This window comes from Rosa rugosa, chromosome 1 (assembly GCF_958449725.1).
Source record: "Rosa rugosa chromosome 1, drRosRugo1.1, whole genome shotgun sequence".
NCBI lineage: Eukaryota > Viridiplantae > Streptophyta > Magnoliopsida > Rosales > Rosaceae > Rosa > Rosa rugosa.
Window position 1 is genome coordinate 72597871 of NC_084820.1, and position 20938 is coordinate 72618808.

Consider the following 20938-nt stretch of genomic DNA (forward strand, 5'->3'; position numbering starts at 1 on the left):
CTTATATTTCTTTATTGAGGCTTGATCATGCTTACCATTACATCTATACTCCGCACTCATCACCAGCACCAGCAGAGAACCAAGGAATACAAAATGTCAAAACTGGGCACAAACACTACGGACTATTTGAGGGAGGGAGGGAGGGAGGGAGGTCACTGTAAGTGTCTGGCGGGTCAACCCTACCCAGCAGGGAGGCCCGAAGAGAAGAGAGGCAAGGTGTAAGCATTCCTGGACGGCTGGACCTGCTACTCAGCTACTGTGCTCTGCAGGGACTGTTGTGTAATTTGACCAAATCTACATGGAGTGTCAGTGCCACAACTCACAAACAAGCCCCTACCCTTCTCTTCTCCTATGAGTATGACCAAGACTCCATCACATGACGAAGAATACATGTCCCTGGTTTATTTCGGTTCTTGCTTCCCCAAAAAAAAAACAAAAAAAACAAAAACAAAAAAAAAAATTCTAGTCTTGGGCTCAGTCTGCTCAGACCTTTCAAAGCTGTAATGGGAAAGATTTGATTCGGTTAAAAACAGTACACAATCCTCTTTCCGAACTTGATTAAAATCTAAACAGAAGAGATACCAGGGTGTAAGAAACCAAGTGGAACTATTAATAAAATAGACAAATGAGAGGAGAAATCCAACAAGAGTAATTAAAGCTTTCATCTTGAGTCTTGGCATCTTCACTTGAGCTAGTTAGTTAGTTGGGTTGGCATCTTCAATTTTTCTTTTCCTTTCTCTGTTCTTCTCCAACTCCTCACAGACACAAGTATTAACTCACTCATTATTAACTATTAGATGCTTTTGCTTTCTTCCAGAGAGACAAGTCTCCCTCCCAAGAATCTATTCTAAGTTTCTTGGCCAATGTAAATTGCTAGCAGTTAGAAATCTGGTGATACTAATTAAGGTGAGTTTCCTTGGTAAATTCTTCTTTATGTTTCTTGGTTTTGAGTGGTTGAGAGAGAGAGAGCTAGAGTTCGTCATTTCAAAAGTTGAATGATGTGTTTTCATTTTCTTTTAGTAATGATGGACATGAATGGATTCCTTTCTTGCTGATCATGTAGATATTTGATGATATAATTGGGTGCTGCGATTGTATTTGAAAACCGATATGTATAAGAACCAGCTGCAGGAGCTTGCACAGAGAAGCTGTTTCAACCTGCCTTCATATTCTTGCATCATAGAAGGACCAAATCATGCACCAAGATTCAAAGCTTCTGTTAACTTCAACGGTGAGATCTTCGACAGCCCAAACTACTGCACCACACTGAGACAAGCAGAGCATTCTGCTGCTGAAGTAGCCGTCAATGTTCTTTCCACTAGAGGCCCTTCAAGGTCTTTAACTGCAAGAGTTCTTGTAAGTATCACATACCTCTATGTCTCTCTAGCTACCATTCTGGTTTTGATTTTGTTAGTTGAGGACTGAATTTGAATTATGTGTATATATGATGAAGGATGAAACTGGAATATACAAAAACCTGCTTCAAGAAACTGCTCGCAGAGCTGGGCTGAAGCTGCCTGTATACACTATTGTGAGATCAGGGCCAGGGCATGTCCCAACTTTCACTTGTAGTGTAGAGCTTGCTGGCATGAATTTTAATGGGGAGGCAGCAAAGACCAAGAAGCAAGCTGAAAAGAATGCAGCAATTGCTGCCTGGTCTGCTTTGAAAAGAAGTACGTATATAATAGATTGATATATTCTCTTATTATTATTTCTCATATACACTCTTAGAAACCTATCTAGAAACTTAAAATATTATTGGCTGCAAATTTGGGGTCAGTCTCACTGGTGACAAACAAAGAAGGAGAGAGTAGTGGTGATCAAGAACAGCAGGAGCAAGCAGTTGTGACAAGGCTGCTCTCAAATTTTAGACTCTCAAACAAAGAAGACCATAGCAGACAGTTGAGGAGGAGACCAGATCATCAAACTCAAGCAAGGAGAAGAACTGTGAGGGGTGCTCATAATCATAGTCATAGTTATAGGGACAACAATGCCTCCACCTCCACAAACTCTCTAGTACAGAACCTACAGCATTGGAGGCTCATAGATGATCTGTTAACGGATTTGGTTCCTCGAGTTTCAAGTAATTCACAGAAACAAAGCAGCTTTGCGTCTCTTCTCCCTCCACCGCCACCGCGAAAGGAGTCCAAGATTTTGCCACCAATAGTTACACTCAACAAATCAAACAATTCCTCCTACTACAATTCCAGTTATAATAGGCCTATTCCTGTCCAAATGAGGGGTAGTGGTAGATCACAGGTTGTTCCACCTCCATTGGAAGACCACCAAAAGGATGAGGAAGAATGGCTTGGTACAAAGTCAGATAGCTTGATCAGTAAGATGCCCAATACTGAAAAGGAAGGTCATAGTCGTAGCCCTAGTAATTATTTTTCAAATCCAAGGAGTCCTGTATTTGGTTCCAGTGTTGCACACATCAGGCAATTTCCAATGTCCCCAAATCCAGTTACGGCACCAACTACTAGTGCAAGTGCAAGTTCAAGTTCAAGTTCCCTCCTGGGCAGAAGAAGCATGTACACTCAAGGGTTCAATCCTTACAGTCATAGGGTTGCCCCAGCAGTTCATATCAGATCGGTGATTCCTGTTTGTGCAGCACCATCTGTAGCAGTGAGGCCCTTAGTAGTAACTCCATCAAACCCACCACCATTACCAATATTACCAAGAATGAAAGAAACTTGTAGTACCAGTCCCAGTCCTGGTACTAGTGCTAGTACTAGTTCACAACCAGCAGCAGTAGCAGTCCTGAAATTAAGAGAGTGATTCTACATGAACCTCGACGCAACCACCATCATTTCCAGCAGCACAAAGTTAAGTTTTCACTTGCCTATTAAGTAATCAGTACGTACGTAGCAAACTCAAGTGAATGCAACTGATCGAGCTGGCGGAGTTGTGATGAGCGAGTTGAACAATTAGTAGATAATTTACAGTTTGTCTTTGTTGTCATGCATCTCCAATAATCGATGATATCATGGTGGAATTTTGTAAAAGCTCTTGTATGATGTATAATTTTCACCTAGCTAAGCTGCTTCTCTTACTCTGGTACTGAATTAATTACTGTGAAGACGGAGATCGAGAGGATGAGGGAATCTGAGAGTCAGAGAGAGAGGCATTAATGAGATGTGGAAGAGAGTAGGTTGCAGAAGATAAGAGAGAAATTAAAGAGAGTGAGTCAGAGGGCAGATGGAAGCAATGAATGAATTGAAGGCAGGCAGTCTGAATTCTGAAAGAGGAATAAGAGAAAGGGCCATCAGACAATTGTAGCGATTAACGCAAGCAATTAATTTTTACCTTCAGAAAACCATTTAATGCTTCTGCCTTCCCCATTTAATGCTCCCCCGGCCACAGTCCCTACTCCCCAGTACTAGTCCCACTCTCCTCCCTCTTCTTCTCCTCTTGAGACTCTTGCCTACCCTATTCATGCCCTTTTGCTTCTTCTTCTTCCATTCATCCCATGCATTCCTTTTAATGAACAATACCCATCAGTTTCTTCCAAAAAAAAAAAAAAAAACAATACCCATCAGTCCATCACACACTCACTCTCTTTCTCTTATTCACTTGCTATGAAATGTTGGGTTGGTCTATTGTATAGATACACTAAGTCAAATTAAGACTTAGTGTATACAGGGATAAACTAACTCATAGAGAAGTAGGCTATTAAGACTTTAATATCAAATCTAGTCTACTTGATGTATTGATATATTAATGTACTGTATAATTTTTATAATTTTTCTTGAAATGTTACTCTCCTTTTCAATACGAACTACGTGACCTGTGTGCTCTATGGCCAAATTCTCTTGTGCGGGCCTCTAGGAAAATAATTTGGTGTAGGACTCAAATATTAACTTTGGGCTTAAGCATTTCGTTGATCCACCAACTACTCCTTTTGGAAGAAATGTTGCCGTCCAAGAATAGGCCTAAAGATTCTAAAGGATGTGGAGCTGCAATCGATCCAAGAAACTATTGCCAAGTGAAGTGACAATGGTAATATTGGGGCCCTGAAAATTGCCGGCACCCAAACCCTAGCTGATGCAACAAGAGTTGCAAGTGTACCCAATAGATAGATGTTGGACTGTGGGACTGCGCGTCAAGGGTGCTTCCTTATAATGCAAAAATAAGCAGCAAGTTTGATGAATTTATATATGGGCTTTAGAGTCGGGCCTGAGGCCCGAAGAGAACTTGGTCTATACTTCACTCTATAGCTCCCAATCAGTCTCAAAGTTTTTAGAGAAAATATCACAAATAGTACCTCAATTTAAAGTCAATCTACAATTTAGTACCTCATCTTCTAGATATATTAGGGGTGGGCAGTTTGTACCGAAAATGCGGTTACCGACCCGAACCGCACCGAAAAAAGTTGTTCGGTTGCGGTTTCAGGTCATAAACCGTCCAATTTAAACCGACCCGCACCGAATTTATTATAATTATATTTTATTTATTTATTTATTTGTTCATTTATTATCTCTCAATTGATGGAACTGTTGGTTTTTAATATATAAGAAATCCTTTTTTGTTTAGGTTTTCAGTTTGTAATAAGTTGCTATGTTTGCTTGATAATTGATATATATATATATATATATATATATATATATATATATATTTGTGTTCGTGTGTGTGAGTTTGTTAAGTGTTCAAATATGGTCTTTCTACTAGTTGCTTGATATTTGGGTGACATTTGCCGATTTGTGTGGACTCTAAATGCATTGAAAATTTGTTTATGCCTTACTGAAATTGTTAGATAAAAATAAGCCTGACTTTGGGCCTCCCTTTTTAGTTGAAATAAATAAATCGATCCACACCGAAACCGACCCGCACCGCACCGAAAAATGGTGTAATCGAAATAATCGGTCTAGCCCTTTTGTAATGCGGTTGCGGTTTCATATATAGCCCAACAAAAAAAAACGGTTTGGTTGCGGTTTGGGCCTCAAACCGAGCGGAACTGCACCGCGCCCACCCCTAAGATATATCACTTTGGTATCTCAACTTATTACTCATGCATAACATTCATACACGCCGTTAACTCAAGTGTCATGTAGCTTTCTGTCATTGATATTTTCGTCCATTTATGTCTTCTCACTGAAAATTTCATGGTATTTGCCACTTAACAAAAACTCACTCTGCTAATTCATATTTACTTTTTATTATAAAAAACAAAAACAAAAAAAAAAAAAAAACACATTAAAAACACTTGCTGCATCCTTGTTCATTTCTGAAGAAACCAAACAACCATGGATCTATATTAAAAGAGTAAACAACTAACTACAACAACCATATACCCTAAAAGTTTCTAGCAACTTCTACAACTCTACCAGACAATCTGCTATGATTGGTATTGAAATTGATTAGGCATAATGAATTGAACAACCATTTTTTCTTTTTTGTCTAAAAAGTTCTTCAATTAAAAGGGGAAAGGCTGAAAGCCCAAAACTTGAAAGAAAACTATTATCTACCCAACAAATTACACTTGAAGAGCTAAAATAAGATGATGTAGAATCAACAATTAATAAAACTAGCAGACAATCTGATCTCATCCAGGTCACTCTTTATTCGTGGATTAGCAGGCTGAAAAACGATAAATATCTCACCTCCTCATTTTAATTATTCTGTTTCCTGGGATCATAGCAATAAGTCAAAATTTTCAGTACAATAACTTAAATTGATCTTCCATAAACCCAAATATAATATTTTTCTTGATGACAAATTTTATTTTCAGCAAAAAGAAAGGAATTTTAGATCCTCTCCCATGATATTTTTGGTGGAAAAACATAAATTGATGAAAATGCCCATGGCAAAGGGAGAGGATCCTCTCCTGAGCTTCTTTTTGACCTGAGCTTCCTAAGTTTTTAAAGAGATTGAGACACGTGGCAATAGCAAATCTAATGGTCCACAACTCATTTGATATGTTTCAATCTCTTCGAAGATGGTTTCCATCTCTTTTGAGTCTTGTCTTTTTCCTAATATATTATTCTTTTCCTCTGTAACTCTGACCCCTTCTCCTTTTCTTTTCTTTCTGCTGTTCTTTCTCATTCTCTGCCGATCAGGTTGGCAATATGATTCAAACCAAGAAAATAAGGTTGGCAATATGATGATGCAAAAGAGTTTGCCAATTAATACCAATAATGGATGAAATCTCATCATAATGATTAAGATCACTCCCCAAATCATCGCAAATACACACACAGAGAATGAACAAATAGCCACTCTTAATCTGCAACTTGACCAATTTTTTTTTTTTTTTTTTTTTGAAAAAATAAAACTCGTTAGAGGTTTATAGATTATTTGAGGAGTGATAAACCCCAACATTTGAATAAAGACCATTAATCCAAATCAGTAGATGTCAATGCTCTATTGAGAACCATGACAAATCAGATTGATTTGTTCTTCGTTTCCTTCACTAGCGATCATTCAAGTTTTGAAAGAAGGCCAAATTGATTGATGGGTGTGGCTGATTCCGTCTATCTGAGAGAATTAATGGAACACCCATCCCTAAATTATGAATTTCAAACATGAAAGATTGCTGGACCTTAAAATATCAAAACCATTGTGAGAGGAGAGGAATTGAAGTCAGCTAAGGAGAACGAAGCATTTTCGATAGAGACCTGGAAAATTAAGAAAACTGAGATGGAGAGAGAGAGTAGGCAGAACCGCAGCAGAAGAAGACCCATGAGTCATCCACAGCGGGCTTTGGATTTCAAAAATTTCTTGGTCATGCTTTTGTGGTGTTTATTGGAGGTTGTTCTTGACTTCTTGTCATTGGTCTTGCTCCTCAGTCCCTCCAAATCAAACACAAGCCAAGCCATACTGATACTGTGTATGGTTATTCATATAGAAGAAGAAGAACCGAGTGAAAAAGAAGAAGAACTGGAGAGAGAGAGAGAGAGAGACGCACGTGAAGGAAGAGAAGAATAGGGGACAGAAAAACAAAATAAAAAAAGAAATATTAACATTGTAGACCATTAGATTCATTATAGCCACATGTCGAAATCTAGTGAAAAACTCAAGTAGGTTAGGAGGGAAAGAAGCTCAGGAGAGGATCCACTCCCGGCAGAAAGCTACATGACACTTGAGTTGATGGTGTTATTAACGGTGTGTATGAATGTTATGCATAAGTAATAAGTTGAGATACCAAAATGATATATTTAGAAGATGAGATACCAAAGTGTAGAATGACTTTAAGTTGGGGTATTGTTTGTAACTTTTTCCCAAATTTTTAAATATAAACAAGACAGCCTCTCATAAAGAAGTAAATTAAATAAAAATCATTTCAGGTCTTCGATATATGCTTGGATTTGCCTTAATCCTAACTTTAAACCCTAAGCTTCTGCAGCAACCAAAGGTCGGGTCTTCAAATTTGGTACGATCGATCTTGTCCCGCTTATGGGCTGTCCTCTGGCCTCTCTAACGTGTGTACGTGGCTGGCTGCTGGACAGGGGATTATTTGTTGAGGCAGCTCAAAGTCTTGGTAGAGGGGTTTTGGCGGTGAATTTTGATGAGAGATCACTAAAACGTTGTGGTTGGGCTATCCAGAGTCGGGTTTGCTTCCTAAGACGCCAGGGATATTGGTCGTGGAGGTGATGCATCAATGGCGGCATGGTTCGAGTTGTATGATTATGTTTTCGTGATGGCGAAGGTTGCGACAGAGGGGATCGAGGCGGCTCGGGTCATGGTGGCATGGTGTGCGGCTGCGCACGTCATTAAGGCGTGGTCAGGCTGCGCTGAAGCTATGGTGACATTCGATTATAGTGTGGAGGTGATGATAACTAGGCATGGGCCAAATCTGGTTTTGCTGGGCTTGGAGATCCTTTGAACTGATTATTTGGGCTAGGGTTCTTTTGCTCTGGGCCCAAACTCTATGTTTTTTAGTTTGTCTAATTACAATAAGTTCCTTGTATTAGGAAGCTAAGCATTTTGTGCGCGCTCTATGTATCTCTAGAACCTCTGGAGTAGTACCAAAGGAGAATTCCCGCTATGTCTACGTACATGAATGTCTAATGAGTGGTTCTATTTCTATGTGAAAATACAAGGACAGAATGTGTTTTCTGGAAAACGAAGATTGCAAGCTATGGATCAATCCTTACTGGGCAGCAGAAACCAAAATTAACAAACAGAACACCAGATTTTGGTTACGCAGTGAAAACCTCAAATATGAGATTAAAAACACTACGGGGCTCTTACTCTTGAGAACCCAAAAAAGAACAATTAATTTATGATGAAGGATATGTTCTTTACAACTTCAAATAGCACTAGCGCGGTTACAATGAATAGACAAAACTAATACGAAGTCTGTCTTCAATCTTGAACTCCTTCTTCACTTGATTGTTCTTCGACTATCACTCTTCTTGCTTCACAGAAACTCTTCAGATCTCAAGCGACTCCATGCACATGAACAAATGACCTATAACACTTAAACAAGGAACAAGTGTTTAGATCTCTTATAAAAGCACAATCTCAAGCAAGACTCTCCAAATAATTCTTGCGTCACTTGGGTGCCTTCACCGTGTGTTTTTCATGCTATATATGAGGAAGCAACGCCAACCCTAATTAGACTCCTATTAGGAAAGAATCACTTGATTAAAGATTGACCAAAAAAGATATCAAATCCTAGATCACTTAGGATTACAAGGAAACACGTTTTGACACCTAAGGGAATATCTTTTTCTAAATAAATAGACAATAAACCCAAAAGATATTTTCCCTTCACACTTTTAAATCACTGTATCATTTTGTATGGGAATGCCAATATACCAAGTGAAAAACATGTACCAACACTATGTATCACTGTGGATACTACTAATATCTTCTTGTCTGTCTGTATAGTGTAGCGGAATGGTATGTAAGGCCTATTATGGCTTTAGATGAATATATTGGCACCCGATTTTGGGTTTGATTTAAGAAAGATTTCATCCTTTCACAAAAAAAAAAAAAAAAGTAAAGTAAAGTAAAAAGGAATTCATTTTTGCCCGACCAATTATACACATTTGCTGATGAAATGTTGATGTTAAAAGCCTTTACTTAAAAAAAAAAAGGACATAGTTATGCTAACAAAACATTTGTCTGCAAAAGCATTCCACTACAGAAGAAAGACACCTTTATTGATGAAGTGTTCGTCGTTAAAAATCTTTAATAAAAAAATAAGCCGCTCATAGAAATAATGGACACTTTTGCCAACAAAAATTCATTATCTATCAAGAAATAAAATAAAAAGGTACATGGCTGTGCTAATAAAGTATTTTTGGGTAAAAGCCTTCCATAAAAAAGAATATATATAATATAAACGGACTCGTCTTTGTTGATCAATATTTCATTGTCATCAAGTTGTGGTTCATGGAAAACATATACAAATGAACACACCTTTACAAACGAAATCTTTGTCGGCAAAAACCTCTCACAATAATAAAAATAGCAAAGGATGGATTCTTGTCATGCAATCTAGCAGGTCCTGGTGGGCCCAGTTATGAAGTGAATGTAGAGCTTTGTCCCCAACACCCACTAGTCTGATGGAATAGATTCTCCTTAAAACACAAATCAAAGGCCCAACCCAATCGAAGCTAGCAAGGATACCCAAAAGACATGCAAAAGGAACAGAATATCGAGTAATCTAGCACATAATTAAGGAAGCGCGGTGGGCGATCCTATTTTGCCTACCAAAGTATCAAGAACATGGAAGAAGCTTCTGTGGCCAATCAACCTTATCTCGATTGTGATCGTCGAACATGAGGCTTTTTCAGCAAAATTAGGATGAAACCATAGGGGATATATATCCTACTTCAGTGGCCATTAGATTTGACATATGAATATGACAGATCGAATCTTATAAAGACAAGTTAATCAAATCGAAATTAGTGGAGAGCTAGTTCATGCATGATGATGTATAGTCCTCTACGTACAGGTTTTATAACAGTATAGTACTGCTGTTTCATGCAAGACATCGGTCTTATTTGTCCATCTAATTAATTCCACAAACGCATAATCGATCGTCAATTGGTTAATTAGTTGCTTTAGTGACGAGCCACTTTTGTATACTTGCAACTAGCTTAATGTGAATGCATGGCAACCAATAGCTAGCGATATATATGCATCAACACTTTGCTAAAGTAGTCACCCATTTCCATCCACTGCTACACTAATGCAAATGCGATTCGGCTGCCAAAGCCGCCGTAGAGCTTACGTACAGTCGATCTTTCTTTCAATTCTTTGTTGCGCGCGTCATTTCACAATAGTTAATTGTGGAAAGGATTAGAATTCATTTCTAGTCGACTATGTTTTTAATTACTCAACTTGCAATCCGATATATACCACGTATCGTCAACACCGATATAATACGAAATACGACATTGTAAAATTTTTGAATTTGAGGTACACAGGACGGAAGGTAGCTAGCTGGTCCAGCTAGCAGAGATAGCTAAGGTCCCTTTCAGAGTTTCAAACCAGATCTGACTAATACCATGCATCAGTTGTTGCATCCCATTGTAGTATAGTTGTCGCCACTTGGTGCACGTACAGAAATATTATCCGTGAACAAATCATTGAACCAGATAGCTAGCCCCGGTGAAGTGGCCTTAACCAAATTAAAACTATTGGGAAAAAAAAAAAATGAGTTGTAGATGGATTGAGGGGATTTATGGCACCAACAATATGTTGCAGGCCGGACCAAAAATTATAGAAACAAACAATACGCGGTGGATTATTAATTTATTATATATTGATATAGAGACAGATAAGCCTGCCGTGGTTACACATCACCTTCACCATTATCCTCGTTTATATTACTTCCTCTCTAGCTTAGCTGTTACAAAATTTGAATTTTAAATGTTAGTGGCTGATCTGCATACTGCACTCCATCTATGCACGTACTCAACATTATGTACCAAAGCCAACTAATATAGCCTACAGCAATTATGATTCCAGGACCAATTTGCCTCCTTCAGTTTTGGTCCTTTCTCTTTCACTGTTTTCTGTTTTGGATTGGTCCCCAATCTCCCATTACTATTTTGTTGATCAAGTTAGTTCATGTCCGACAGGACCCTTAATACAACAAGATCGTCGTCTAAATTCCCTTGAACCACGATAACAGAGAGCCAAAAAACGGAAACTAATGAAAGAGGTAATTTTTTTTTTTTTTTTGGTCGGTAATGACCCGGAATATTCCAATGCCATTGACCGAGAAAACCATACACAATTAAGAATGACACCGAAGGCCGAAACCCGACACTTTCGCAACAAGCCACGTGGCCTTATCCGATCATACCTGGCGCTGACACAAATTCTAATATTTAAACCCCTTTTTGTTATTATTCAAGGAAAGAAAAGAAGATGTTGTCAAAAAAAAAAAAAAAAAAAAGAGCGGTTTTTCTTGAAACCTAATATTCCGCTGGATATTGGATATTCCATTCATCTTCAACTTCCAGAAAGTGATGGAAGAAAAAGAAGAAACCTTCCCCGAACGCGCGTGCCAGATGCTTCGCGGATTAATTTTCGGTTCCGGAACACGTGGAAATGTTATGATCGTGCCAGAAAATTACAATAGTTGACCGAAATAAAACACCGAAAGAAAGGAAGAAAATTTAGAAACGTTTAGTTTAATTTAATTTCAAGGTGATGCCAAGGTAAGCTCCTCCGTTAAGATTTAACGTGTTGAGGAATAATGGAATATTCAGAGCATAATGGAGTAGGCATAGCGAATATACTGAGGACAGATCCCGTTCCGTTTGGCGGGACTCGCCCATGTCCTTGAGAAATATAAATAGCCCTCCACAACACTCTTGGATTTCAACAAAAACAACACCACCAAGGTCCTTGAGGTATTCTCGTCCTTTTTTATTTTCCCGTCTTCAAAAAAAAAAAAAAAAAAAAAGAAGATACTATGGCTCTTAAGGCTGTCCATGTCTCCGACGTCCCTAACCTCGATCAGGTCCCGGAAAATGCCTCTCTTCAGCTTTACTCCACCCGCTTCTCCAAAGGTACGTGTCTTAGCAGTAAGGCTAAAATCTTTATACCGTACGTACTATCAAAATTTACTGTTCAATTCCTGATTTTTATTTTGGTTTGATATGTGTAGGTGTGGAATTTGGTCGGGTGGCATCGAGAATACCTAAGTTTCTAGTGATCGGACACAGAGGGAATGGAATGAACGCTTTACAGTCGTCTGATCGGAGAATGAGAGCCATTAAGGAAAACTCCATCATGTCGTTCAACACTGCTGCCAAATACCCTCTTGATTTTGTCGAATTTGACGTTCAGGTGAGCTTGCTTTTTGAATTTTCATTATCTTAAGCGGTGGGGTTTTTGCTGCTTCTGTATTACATAAAACTGGTCGAAACACCGTCCGTCTGCCGCGTACGGCTTTTTATTTTGTCGGCATATGCCCGGTTTGAATTTTGATGTGGTCAGCGTTGAATCTGGGCATATATCAGTTTTTAGGGTATTTCAGTAAATTGAGCTGCTCTTCCTATTTTTGGTGTGTGATTCTAGTCTTCTGAGCTGGGTTTAAGAACTTAAGGTTATCCAAGTCCTCTGTTTCATGATTCTGTTTTGAGTTCGAATGGCTACTGATTATCTCTCCTTTTCTTTGATTTTGATTGGGGATCTTTGGTAAAGTTTTGAAATTTGGGTTAAAAATTTGGAGTATGGAGGTGAATGAGAATGAAGCCAAAAAGAAAAAAAAAATGAAACAGGAAAGTGAATATGGTGGCTTTTTGTAGGTAACCAAAGATGGCTGCCCTGTCATTTTCCACGACGACTTCATCCTCACCGAAGATCAGGTAAACTGAATAACTCTTATCAATTCTGGTATTGTAATTGACATTTCTTTTTTCGTATATGGAAAGAATTTGGAGCTGAAAATTTAAATATTTTGGTTGGATTTCAGGGTACTGTGTTTGAGAAGAGAATACCTGAATTATGTTTGACGGAGTTCCTAAATTATGGTCCACAAAGAGAGGCAGGAAAGGATGGAAAGACTTTGTTAAGGAAAAACAAAGACGGTCAAATTGTAAGATGGGAGGTTGAAAAAGATGATTCCCTCTGTACCCTCCAAGAAGTTTTTGAGAAGGTCGAACCTTCTGTTGGCTTCAACATTGAGATCAAATTCGACGACTACATTGTTTACCAGGAGGACTATCTCGTCCGTGTCCTTCAATCCATCTTGAAAGTAGGTTTACAATTTTGAAGCCTTTAATTATAATTCGAACTGAACCCCTTTAATTTGAGTACTAATTGAATCCAATATTTGTGGGATATATAGGTTGTGTTTGAGTACGCCAAAGATAGGCCTATTGTATTCTCGTCATTCCAACCAGATGCAGCGGTCCTTGTTAAGAAGCTGCAGAACACCTACCCTGTAAGCACTTTTCCAACAAGTACTTTTAAATAAAGCTACAAGCAATTCGTAGTCTGTCTTACTTAGGCTAATGAATTGATGATGATGATGATGATGGCAGGTCTTTTTCTTGACAAATGGTGGGAATGAGATTTACTGTGATGTGAGAAGGAATTCTTTGGATGAAGCAATAAAGGTGTGCTTAGAGGGTGGTTTGGAAGGTATTGTATCGGAGGTGAAAGGTGTTTTCCGAAATCCTGGGGCGGTAACCAAGATCAAGGAGTCCAAGCTCTCACTTCTAACCTATGGCAAACTAAAGTAAGTGACCCTTGTGAATTTGATATGTCTTTGTTGTTTGCATTGCCTGTATGGTCTTGAGTTAGAATGATTGATGCTAATGTTGTATATTTCAATTGCAGTAATGTTGCCGAAGCAGTGTACATGCAACACCTAATGGGAATTGAGGGAGTGATTGTGGATTTTGTGCAAGAGATCACAGAAGCAGTGTGTGATATGATAAAGCCATCGGCGGCCACGGAAGAAGACGGGGATGATTTGTTGGAAGGGGACGGGAAGATGCAATTGAAATCAAAGCCGGAGTTCTCGCAGAGGGAGCTTTCCTTTCTGTTGAAGCTCATTCCAGAATTGATACAACTCTGAAAGTCCATGCCACTTTCGTTTGAGATTTTTCTACACTTTTAGTGGGCATCAATCAAGACGTGCAGCCAGCTTAATTGCGGCAGCATCGTATATGCATTGTTGTACTTGTACATAGAAATTGGTCATTGAGGAAGAGTTTACCTGCTAGCTTGTCAAAAATTATGTTAGTTCAGAGGAGCTATATATGCTTGTTCTGTTTTCAGTCTATTGTTCTTGTTTAGTTGATCGGGATGTGAGTTTACTTGCCACCTCTCCTAGATAAGGACTATTAGAGGTCTATTAATTAATTGTTAACATCATGCAAGAATAATTGTTTGCCCATTCTTGATGAGCAAGAAATTTATTTAGCTTGAATTAGTATCTGATTCGTAGCTGGAAGGTAGAAGTGGTTCATTGTGTGATCACGGGTTTGCCCAGGCAGCCTTCCATGACTTCCTCCTGATTCGCCTGCTCCTCTTTTTTCGTTTCAATGTCCTATTGTTCTTCTAACTACGTTTTTATTCACGCACTTGCCACTGGCCTGGTGGTGGTTTTTTCTCTTTCTTTTTTGGTGGTGGAATGGTGGTTACAATCTATAAGAAAGAGTACTAACACTATGCGAGTGATCTTTTATGGTACATTTGTAATTGTATTGCATGTAAGGTGTTTGATAAAATAGGCGTAAGAAGGGTTATTAATTGACCGAGTTGAGTCACTTCAGTGTTTGGATTTCAGTTTTCGTAGAGCAGCTTGACTTTCCAATTATGGAATGAATGGATTTTGAATGCGTTGGATAATTGAGATTGTCTCAATTCGATTATGTGACGTACCATTTTGTTTTTTGGCTGAATAGAGGGATAAGAGAGGCAATGAACCACTATAACGCCTCAAAATTTATTTAAAAAAGTTAAAAGAGATACAAGGAGAGGGGGACTAAGCCAAAATCTCTCCAGTAAAAATATCGAATACACAATAAACAAACTAGCGAATGCGATACTGTGGAAGACCTAAACGGTCAGTATTACATGATGATAGTATGATTGGAGGAGTCAAATCCCACCAAACCAAGGATGTAGAAGTAGTACCATAATTTGCCAACAAGTCTGCAACAAAGCAAGACTAAGCAGAAACATATTTTTTCTTTAAATATCTGAAAGACTAGAAATTGTGTTAATTTAGGGAATAATTGTAATATGCCGCTGTCGTGTTTGGTCAAGAGTAGGAGATGATAGGTACTCTCGGCAGAAAACCAGAAAAATCATGAACCACAGCTTCACGAATTGCCGAATTTGAGGGAATTAAAGCCGGCCAGTGGCAAGTACGTGAATAATCCTGTATGGATCTTTTGTTACTTGCATGTTAGCAAGGAAAAGAAGAACAACCAGGGTTGATTGGGCCAGTACGTAAATAACTTTGGACTAACATATCTCTAGATCAACAAGATTGGGCCGGCCAATGCCAGCAGTTAACGTAGGTCGGAATTGAGCTAAACACAATTTAATTAACTAATTACGCAGTTTAAAGATAACAAAGTCAATTATTTCATGTTTCTAAAATTAATAATAAAAAAGAGCCAGATCTATGATGATAATTTTTTATTATTATTTTTTTTTTTGGGTCAAATGATGATAATGTGGAAACATAAAATTATGGGCATCCACGATGATAGCGAATCTCAAAGCACGTACCATGCCAGCTCCAAGAGAGAGACCAGACTAAGATCTATGGAAGAACGTATTTTATTATGTTTTGTTTCTTTCAAGTTTTAAGGGACCAAATTGAATTTAGAAATAATGGACGAAATCGATGTGTTTCTCTCCCGAACACGCACATAGATGTATGGTGTTCATCAAAGTCTGTTCTTTTTTGTAAGCCAAGTCTTGTTCAAATTAAGTTTCAACTTCAACCAGAGAGAGCCTGTAGTCTGAACTCTCTGTCAATCTTAACCCCATGCTAATTGGAATTCATTAATGAATATGAATTTGAAGGAACCACAAATTAAGCATACACATGCATAAAAAGAAAGAGCCCACTAGTCCTATAGCAGCAGAGACTAGGGTACCAAAAGCAAGATTAATTGGACTTTCAATTTTGGCCTTATTCTAAGTCCAGCTGCATCACTAGTAGTGGTACTACACGGTTGCCAAAATATGCAAAGACCGTCAAACCAAGTAAAATTAAAGCAAATGCCATTTGCATTTGCATTTCTATAGGCAAGGAAGGAGTTCCAACTTCCCAGTCATAAGAAGAATAGGATCGGATCGGTGGAGTTGGAATTGCTTCCATGTATGCTTTGTGCTTCCCCAGCTAGCTACCTCATTATGTAGCTACCTAAATGGGTTCACTTTGTTCCTTCTCCTAGCTTCGGTTAAGCTAGCTAGCTAGCTAATAACCAGAGAAAATAGTAGTCAAGTTTGTGATGAACGGAGGAGGAGGAGGAGTGCAGATGCTGCCAGTTGGCTACCGGTTTGACCCTACGGATGAGGAGCTTGTGGTTCACTACTTGAGGAGAAAGGTCCATGGCCTCCCACTGCCGGTTTCCATCATTCCCGACTATAACAACAACTACTACTTTGATCATCCCTCCCACCTGCCAATGCCTCCAGGTAGTTAATTATTTAGCTTTGGTTCTGGGCATTCATTCAAATTAATTAAGCAAATTAGTATGAGAAATCAAGTTTGAATTTGGAGGAAATTAAGTGCTTGAAGATCATAAATAAAAGAGACATTTGATCAATTAGATATCTGTGTGCATTCTGCAGGCGAGACTATGCAAAAGAGGTACTTCTTCTACAATAGTGAATATAATGATGAAAAAAGTAAGAACAAGAACAACCGCAGTAACTATAAGAGGGCTGCTGCTGCTGCTGGTTGTGGTTTTTGGAGGTCTATTGGGAAAGAGAAGCAAATTGTTGCTACTACTCATTCTGATCATCAAAACAGCTGCAGCCAAGCTCAATTAGCTGTCCTTGGGTTGAGGAAAACCTTGGTTTTCTGCGGCAGCCACAGGAAGAAGAAGACTAAGCACCATCACGGCCACTACCACTACCAACATCAATATGGAAGCCTCAGTAGTAGCCCTCGATGGTTCTTGCATGAATATAACCTTCTCGGTTCTGAGGTGTTAGGAAACAGCTGGATTCTCTGTAGTGTATTTCAGAAGAGGAGAAAGCCTCCGAGCAAGAAAAGAGGTCGGACCTCAACTTTGGATATTACAGGATCAGGCTATCTTCCCAAGCCTTCCAATTCATGTTCGAGTGAAATCACTACTGACGATCAGGAGGTCTTTTCCAAATGTTATTAGTTAGGATGAGCTAGCTCATGATGGATGATGATGATCAGAAGGAAAACAACTTTAGTTAATGGGAAAGAGCTAGCAAAAAAAAGGCTTTTCAGTATTCATGCATCTAGCCTTTAGTTTTTTTTTTTTTGGCAATCACACGGTGTCCTCAAAGGCTTCTTAGGCATCTAGTCTTAAGTTAAATTAAATTGACCGGATCGCCATGCTAATTATTTGAGTTAGATTGTGTTCTTGGAGCAAATCCAAAATACCAGTTGGTTTCATAATTAACAATTTCTCTCTCTATTGGTCATCCGTAACTTTTGGCAGTTTCTTTCTGTTCTTTTATCAAATGGGGCTTAGATTTTCAGGCAAAAGATGATCTTAAATTAGAAAGGGGCAAATGTCGGGTGACTTTTTGATGTACTATAATAACGTCTTACTCTCATTAATTTGATAGCATGTGCTAGCTGCTAGCTCGAACATTTGCCACTCTTCTTCTTTTTTCTCAAAAAACCAAAAAAAAAAAAAAAAAAATCATTTACCACATTTAATTTAAAATCTTTTTTTTTTTTTTTTTGAAACGGGGTTTGGAACCCAGCCTAATTGGGAGGTTTAATATTATTTAATTTTTTTTTTTTTTTTTTTTAGAATACATTTAATTTAATATCAGAGGCCCAAAAGAGTGATAAGAGGGGGGAATGGCTGGAATGGTTATCGTAGCCCTAGAGACACTGATGGGCTTTGTTCACTGGTAATTTGTACCCCATAAATGGGTACTACCTAACAAATTTGTTTCGGAAGTTGATGGAAATCGAAGTCAATGATCTTCGATAATCAATCTATATTGCTGACATATATCACTACTAGCAAAACGGGCAACTCACACATATTTAAATCTGTGTGAAATACTACCATTTCACACGGATGTTAGTGTGTAAAGGGCTTTACCTACAGTGCAACTACGGATTGTTTTTCGGTTGCCTTCGGAGGGGGCGCTAATGCTCTATTCACACAGTTTTGAGAGTCCGTGTGAATATTTATCGTGGGTCTCACTTGTTTTCCAATATTGTAAATGATAATTTGATATCCTAATTAGTGTGAAATATTTCCCAACTCACACAGATTTCAGTGTGTAAAAGTGGTGATATTCAAAAAAAAAAATTGGTGCTAAATTATTACTATTAATTTTTTTTTAATATACAATTCCATTAATCAGAATCCAAACAGTAACATAATTCACAACCCAATCAATATTGTACCCACAACTACCTAAATGTCATTTCCATCAGAAATTAATACTAGAAACAAAAAATCTCAACCATATATTGATCAATTTACTCCAATTATCTGAAACAAATTCCCTCTATAAACTTGTCTTTCTTAGAGAAAATAAAGAGGAACCTATGCCAAATCGACGTCGTGCCGATCTTGATCTCGACCTCGTCGCTGTCGCTGTCCCTCTTATTGGGCTTCCGTAAGCTCATTAATATAAGGGACAATTCTCTGCAGCCAAAAGCAGAGCAAGTCTACTTGGAAAAATATCAGCTCACTTCCAAGTTTCCTGCACACAAACTCTCAGGACTACCACAAATTTATATTCCGAATCAACAAGGCTGCAGTGATTATGCTCAAAATGTAGCTAAGGCAATCCACCCCAAAGTGTCAATGTTAACGCAAGCTATGTAAGTCATACAATTGCACTGGTGAAGCGATCTTCGGAAACCAAATTTACAACAGAGCATAATTAATTTGAGCATACAAGTATACAATTACAACCTGTCAATTGATTATATTCCCATTCACAAAGGCCAAAAAGAGCGATTCAATTAATCAAGTCCCATCCAAAACTGCCGAATATCATTATTTCAAAGGAGATACATAACCAAAGGTTCATTATAATAGTACACAATTAAAAGGGCATAAGTGTGCTAATATCTCTATTTGCATATACTAATGGTACCTGGCATCAGCTCGCTTGATGGAAACAATTTCTGCAACATTGCCTCTCTTTCAACCAGAAAGTCCTCAGCAGTAAGAGAGTCACTAAGTCCAGTGTCTTCAACAAAGACCCGAGCAGCTTCTATTGCTTTCTTTCCCATCATTTTTGCTTTCAAAGCCCAATCAAAAGTTTTATTGTACCTAGCAAGTATAATTTCCTGGACTTCAGTATAGAACTTCTCTGTGTCTGAGACAGCAAAAATCATATCAAACCATCAATTTATTTCCTAGAATCTGGACATGAACCAAGGCATCGAGCAAACTAAAAAAAAAACAATAAAATGTCTATAGGAGAAATCAATTAAGAGCAAAAAATTCCAAAATACACATAAAACAGAAAAGACATATTGAACTAAACTTGATCCACACAATAATCGGAAACCAAGACCAATTGAAAATCTGAAATACAATGTTAGCAATAGATATGATTTTTAAATAACGGTTCTATATACTAATCAACGGTTCTATATACTAGTCAAAATAGCCAAATAGCTCCAAAAATCAGAAACACCAAAGCCCAGCAACTTAACAAGAGATTCAGAGTCTCACTGAGCTTGAAGAACCTAGAAATTGAACCAAGTCTTCTGCTTTGTTGCTTGACAGCTTGAAGAGGAGTCAAAGCGAGCAAACCAAGAGTGAAGAGCCAGCGCCTTTGACTGGAAAGTGAAAACCCAGAAAGAGTTTGTGAGAATCATGATTCATGAAAGCCAGAAATTCGATAAACCCAGAAGTTCGACTTACCAGCAAGGCAGCAATCAGCAATGTCACCATTGTCACGGCGTCACCGGCGACTCGGAGTCAGAGAAAGGCTGATAATAGATGGCCCGTGCGGCCGTGTCGCAGAGAGAGAGAGAGAGAGGAGAAACAACCATCATCACACCCAGAACCCTATCTTCGATTTGGGTAAATTGGGATTAAGTATGAAGAGTTAAAAAAGAGGCTGAAGGGGTATTAGGGTTGGTATATTTGTTGCCACTGAATCCGTGTGAGATAGATTAAAAACTCTCACTGATATCCGTGTGAGATACACATTTGAAGATTTATACAGAAGTCCGTATGCGTATCTTTTTCTCACACAGATATCTGTGATAAAATCTTTTTCTCACACAGATGTCTGTATCTTCATTTATCACAGATATCTGTGTGAGAAAAAGATTCACACAGATGTATCAACATATTATCGTCCCTGTACAATTCATATAGCGCAAAAAAAAATGATTTTTTAATAAACCAATATTTAATATATACAGAAATATGTGTGAATTAAACTTCACACGGACAACCGTGTGAGTTGATAATAAAATATTTTAATTTTCACACGGAAGTCTGTATCTGATGTTATTTCACACAGAGTTTTGTGGTTCATGTCATTTTATAAACTTTTGTGGGCCTAATTATACTTATTTCACACGGTTTTCTGTACATATTACCAATTCACACTGATATCTGTGACTTTATAAAATCTGTGTGGGTTAAATCCATGTGAAATGCTTATTTTGCTAGTAGTGTATATATCACGGACTAGATTTCCGTAGTGAATCTAAATTACAAATTAAGACAATAAGGCCATTAATACAGGAAGTTAGCAAAGCGTACGGCTCTAAAAAAGGGTTGGCTCTAATTAGTGTTGTGAATACGTGCGCAATGCTAATTATATCATCCGCAAACCTCGTTGGTTCCTTCAT

The 20938-nt window shown here is 38.2% G+C and overlaps 4 protein-coding genes across 5 annotated transcripts; 3 read left to right on the forward strand and 1 right to left on the reverse strand.

Annotated features, from left to right (window-relative positions):
• Positions 1-570: 570 nt before the first annotated feature.
• On the forward strand, positions 571-3566 carry LOC133726792 (double-stranded RNA-binding protein 5). Of its 2 annotated transcripts, XM_062154416.1 has the most exons (5): positions 571-707; positions 818-906; positions 1064-1356; positions 1454-1673; positions 1781-3565. In XM_062154416.1, the coding sequence occupies exons 3-5, from the start codon at positions 1111-1113 to the stop codon at positions 2776-2778; spliced, it is 1464 nt and encodes a 487-aa protein (XP_062010400.1). In that variant the 5' UTR covers positions 571-707; positions 818-906; positions 1064-1110; the 3' UTR covers positions 2779-3565. The 2 variants fall into 2 exon arrangements, with proteins under 2 accessions (XP_062010400.1, XP_062010399.1); XM_062154415.1 differs by having other exon boundaries at positions 573-906; positions 1021-1356; positions 1781-3566.
• Positions 3567-11784: 8218 nt separating this feature from the next.
• On the forward strand, positions 11785-14314 carry LOC133726794 (glycerophosphodiester phosphodiesterase GDPD1, chloroplastic-like). Its single transcript, XM_062154418.1, has 7 exons — positions 11785-11975; positions 12074-12255; positions 12717-12776; positions 12884-13165; positions 13259-13354; positions 13455-13651; positions 13753-14314. The coding sequence occupies exons 1-7, from the start codon at positions 11879-11881 to the stop codon at positions 13991-13993; spliced, it is 1155 nt and encodes a 384-aa protein (XP_062010402.1). The 5' UTR covers positions 11785-11878; the 3' UTR covers positions 13994-14314.
• A 1723-nt stretch (positions 14315-16037) lies between these two features.
• Positions 16038-17569, forward strand: LOC133707512 (NAC domain-containing protein 41-like). The gene is made up of 2 exons (XM_062133098.1): positions 16038-16578; positions 16735-17569. The coding sequence occupies exons 1-2, from the start codon at positions 16392-16394 to the stop codon at positions 17274-17276; spliced, it is 729 nt and encodes a 242-aa protein (XP_061989082.1). The 5' UTR covers positions 16038-16391; the 3' UTR covers positions 17277-17569.
• An 878-nt stretch (positions 17570-18447) lies between these two features.
• Positions 18448-20938, reverse strand: LOC133734725 ((DL)-glycerol-3-phosphatase 1, mitochondrial-like). The gene is made up of 5 exons (XM_062162341.1): positions 20891-20938; positions 20684-20793; positions 19803-19909; positions 19216-19440; positions 18448-18836 (listed from the first exon to the last, which is right to left on the reverse strand). Exons 1-5 carry the CDS (start codon positions 20936-20938, stop codon positions 18802-18804), a joined length of 525 nt encoding a protein of 174 aa, XP_062018325.1. The 3' UTR covers positions 18448-18801.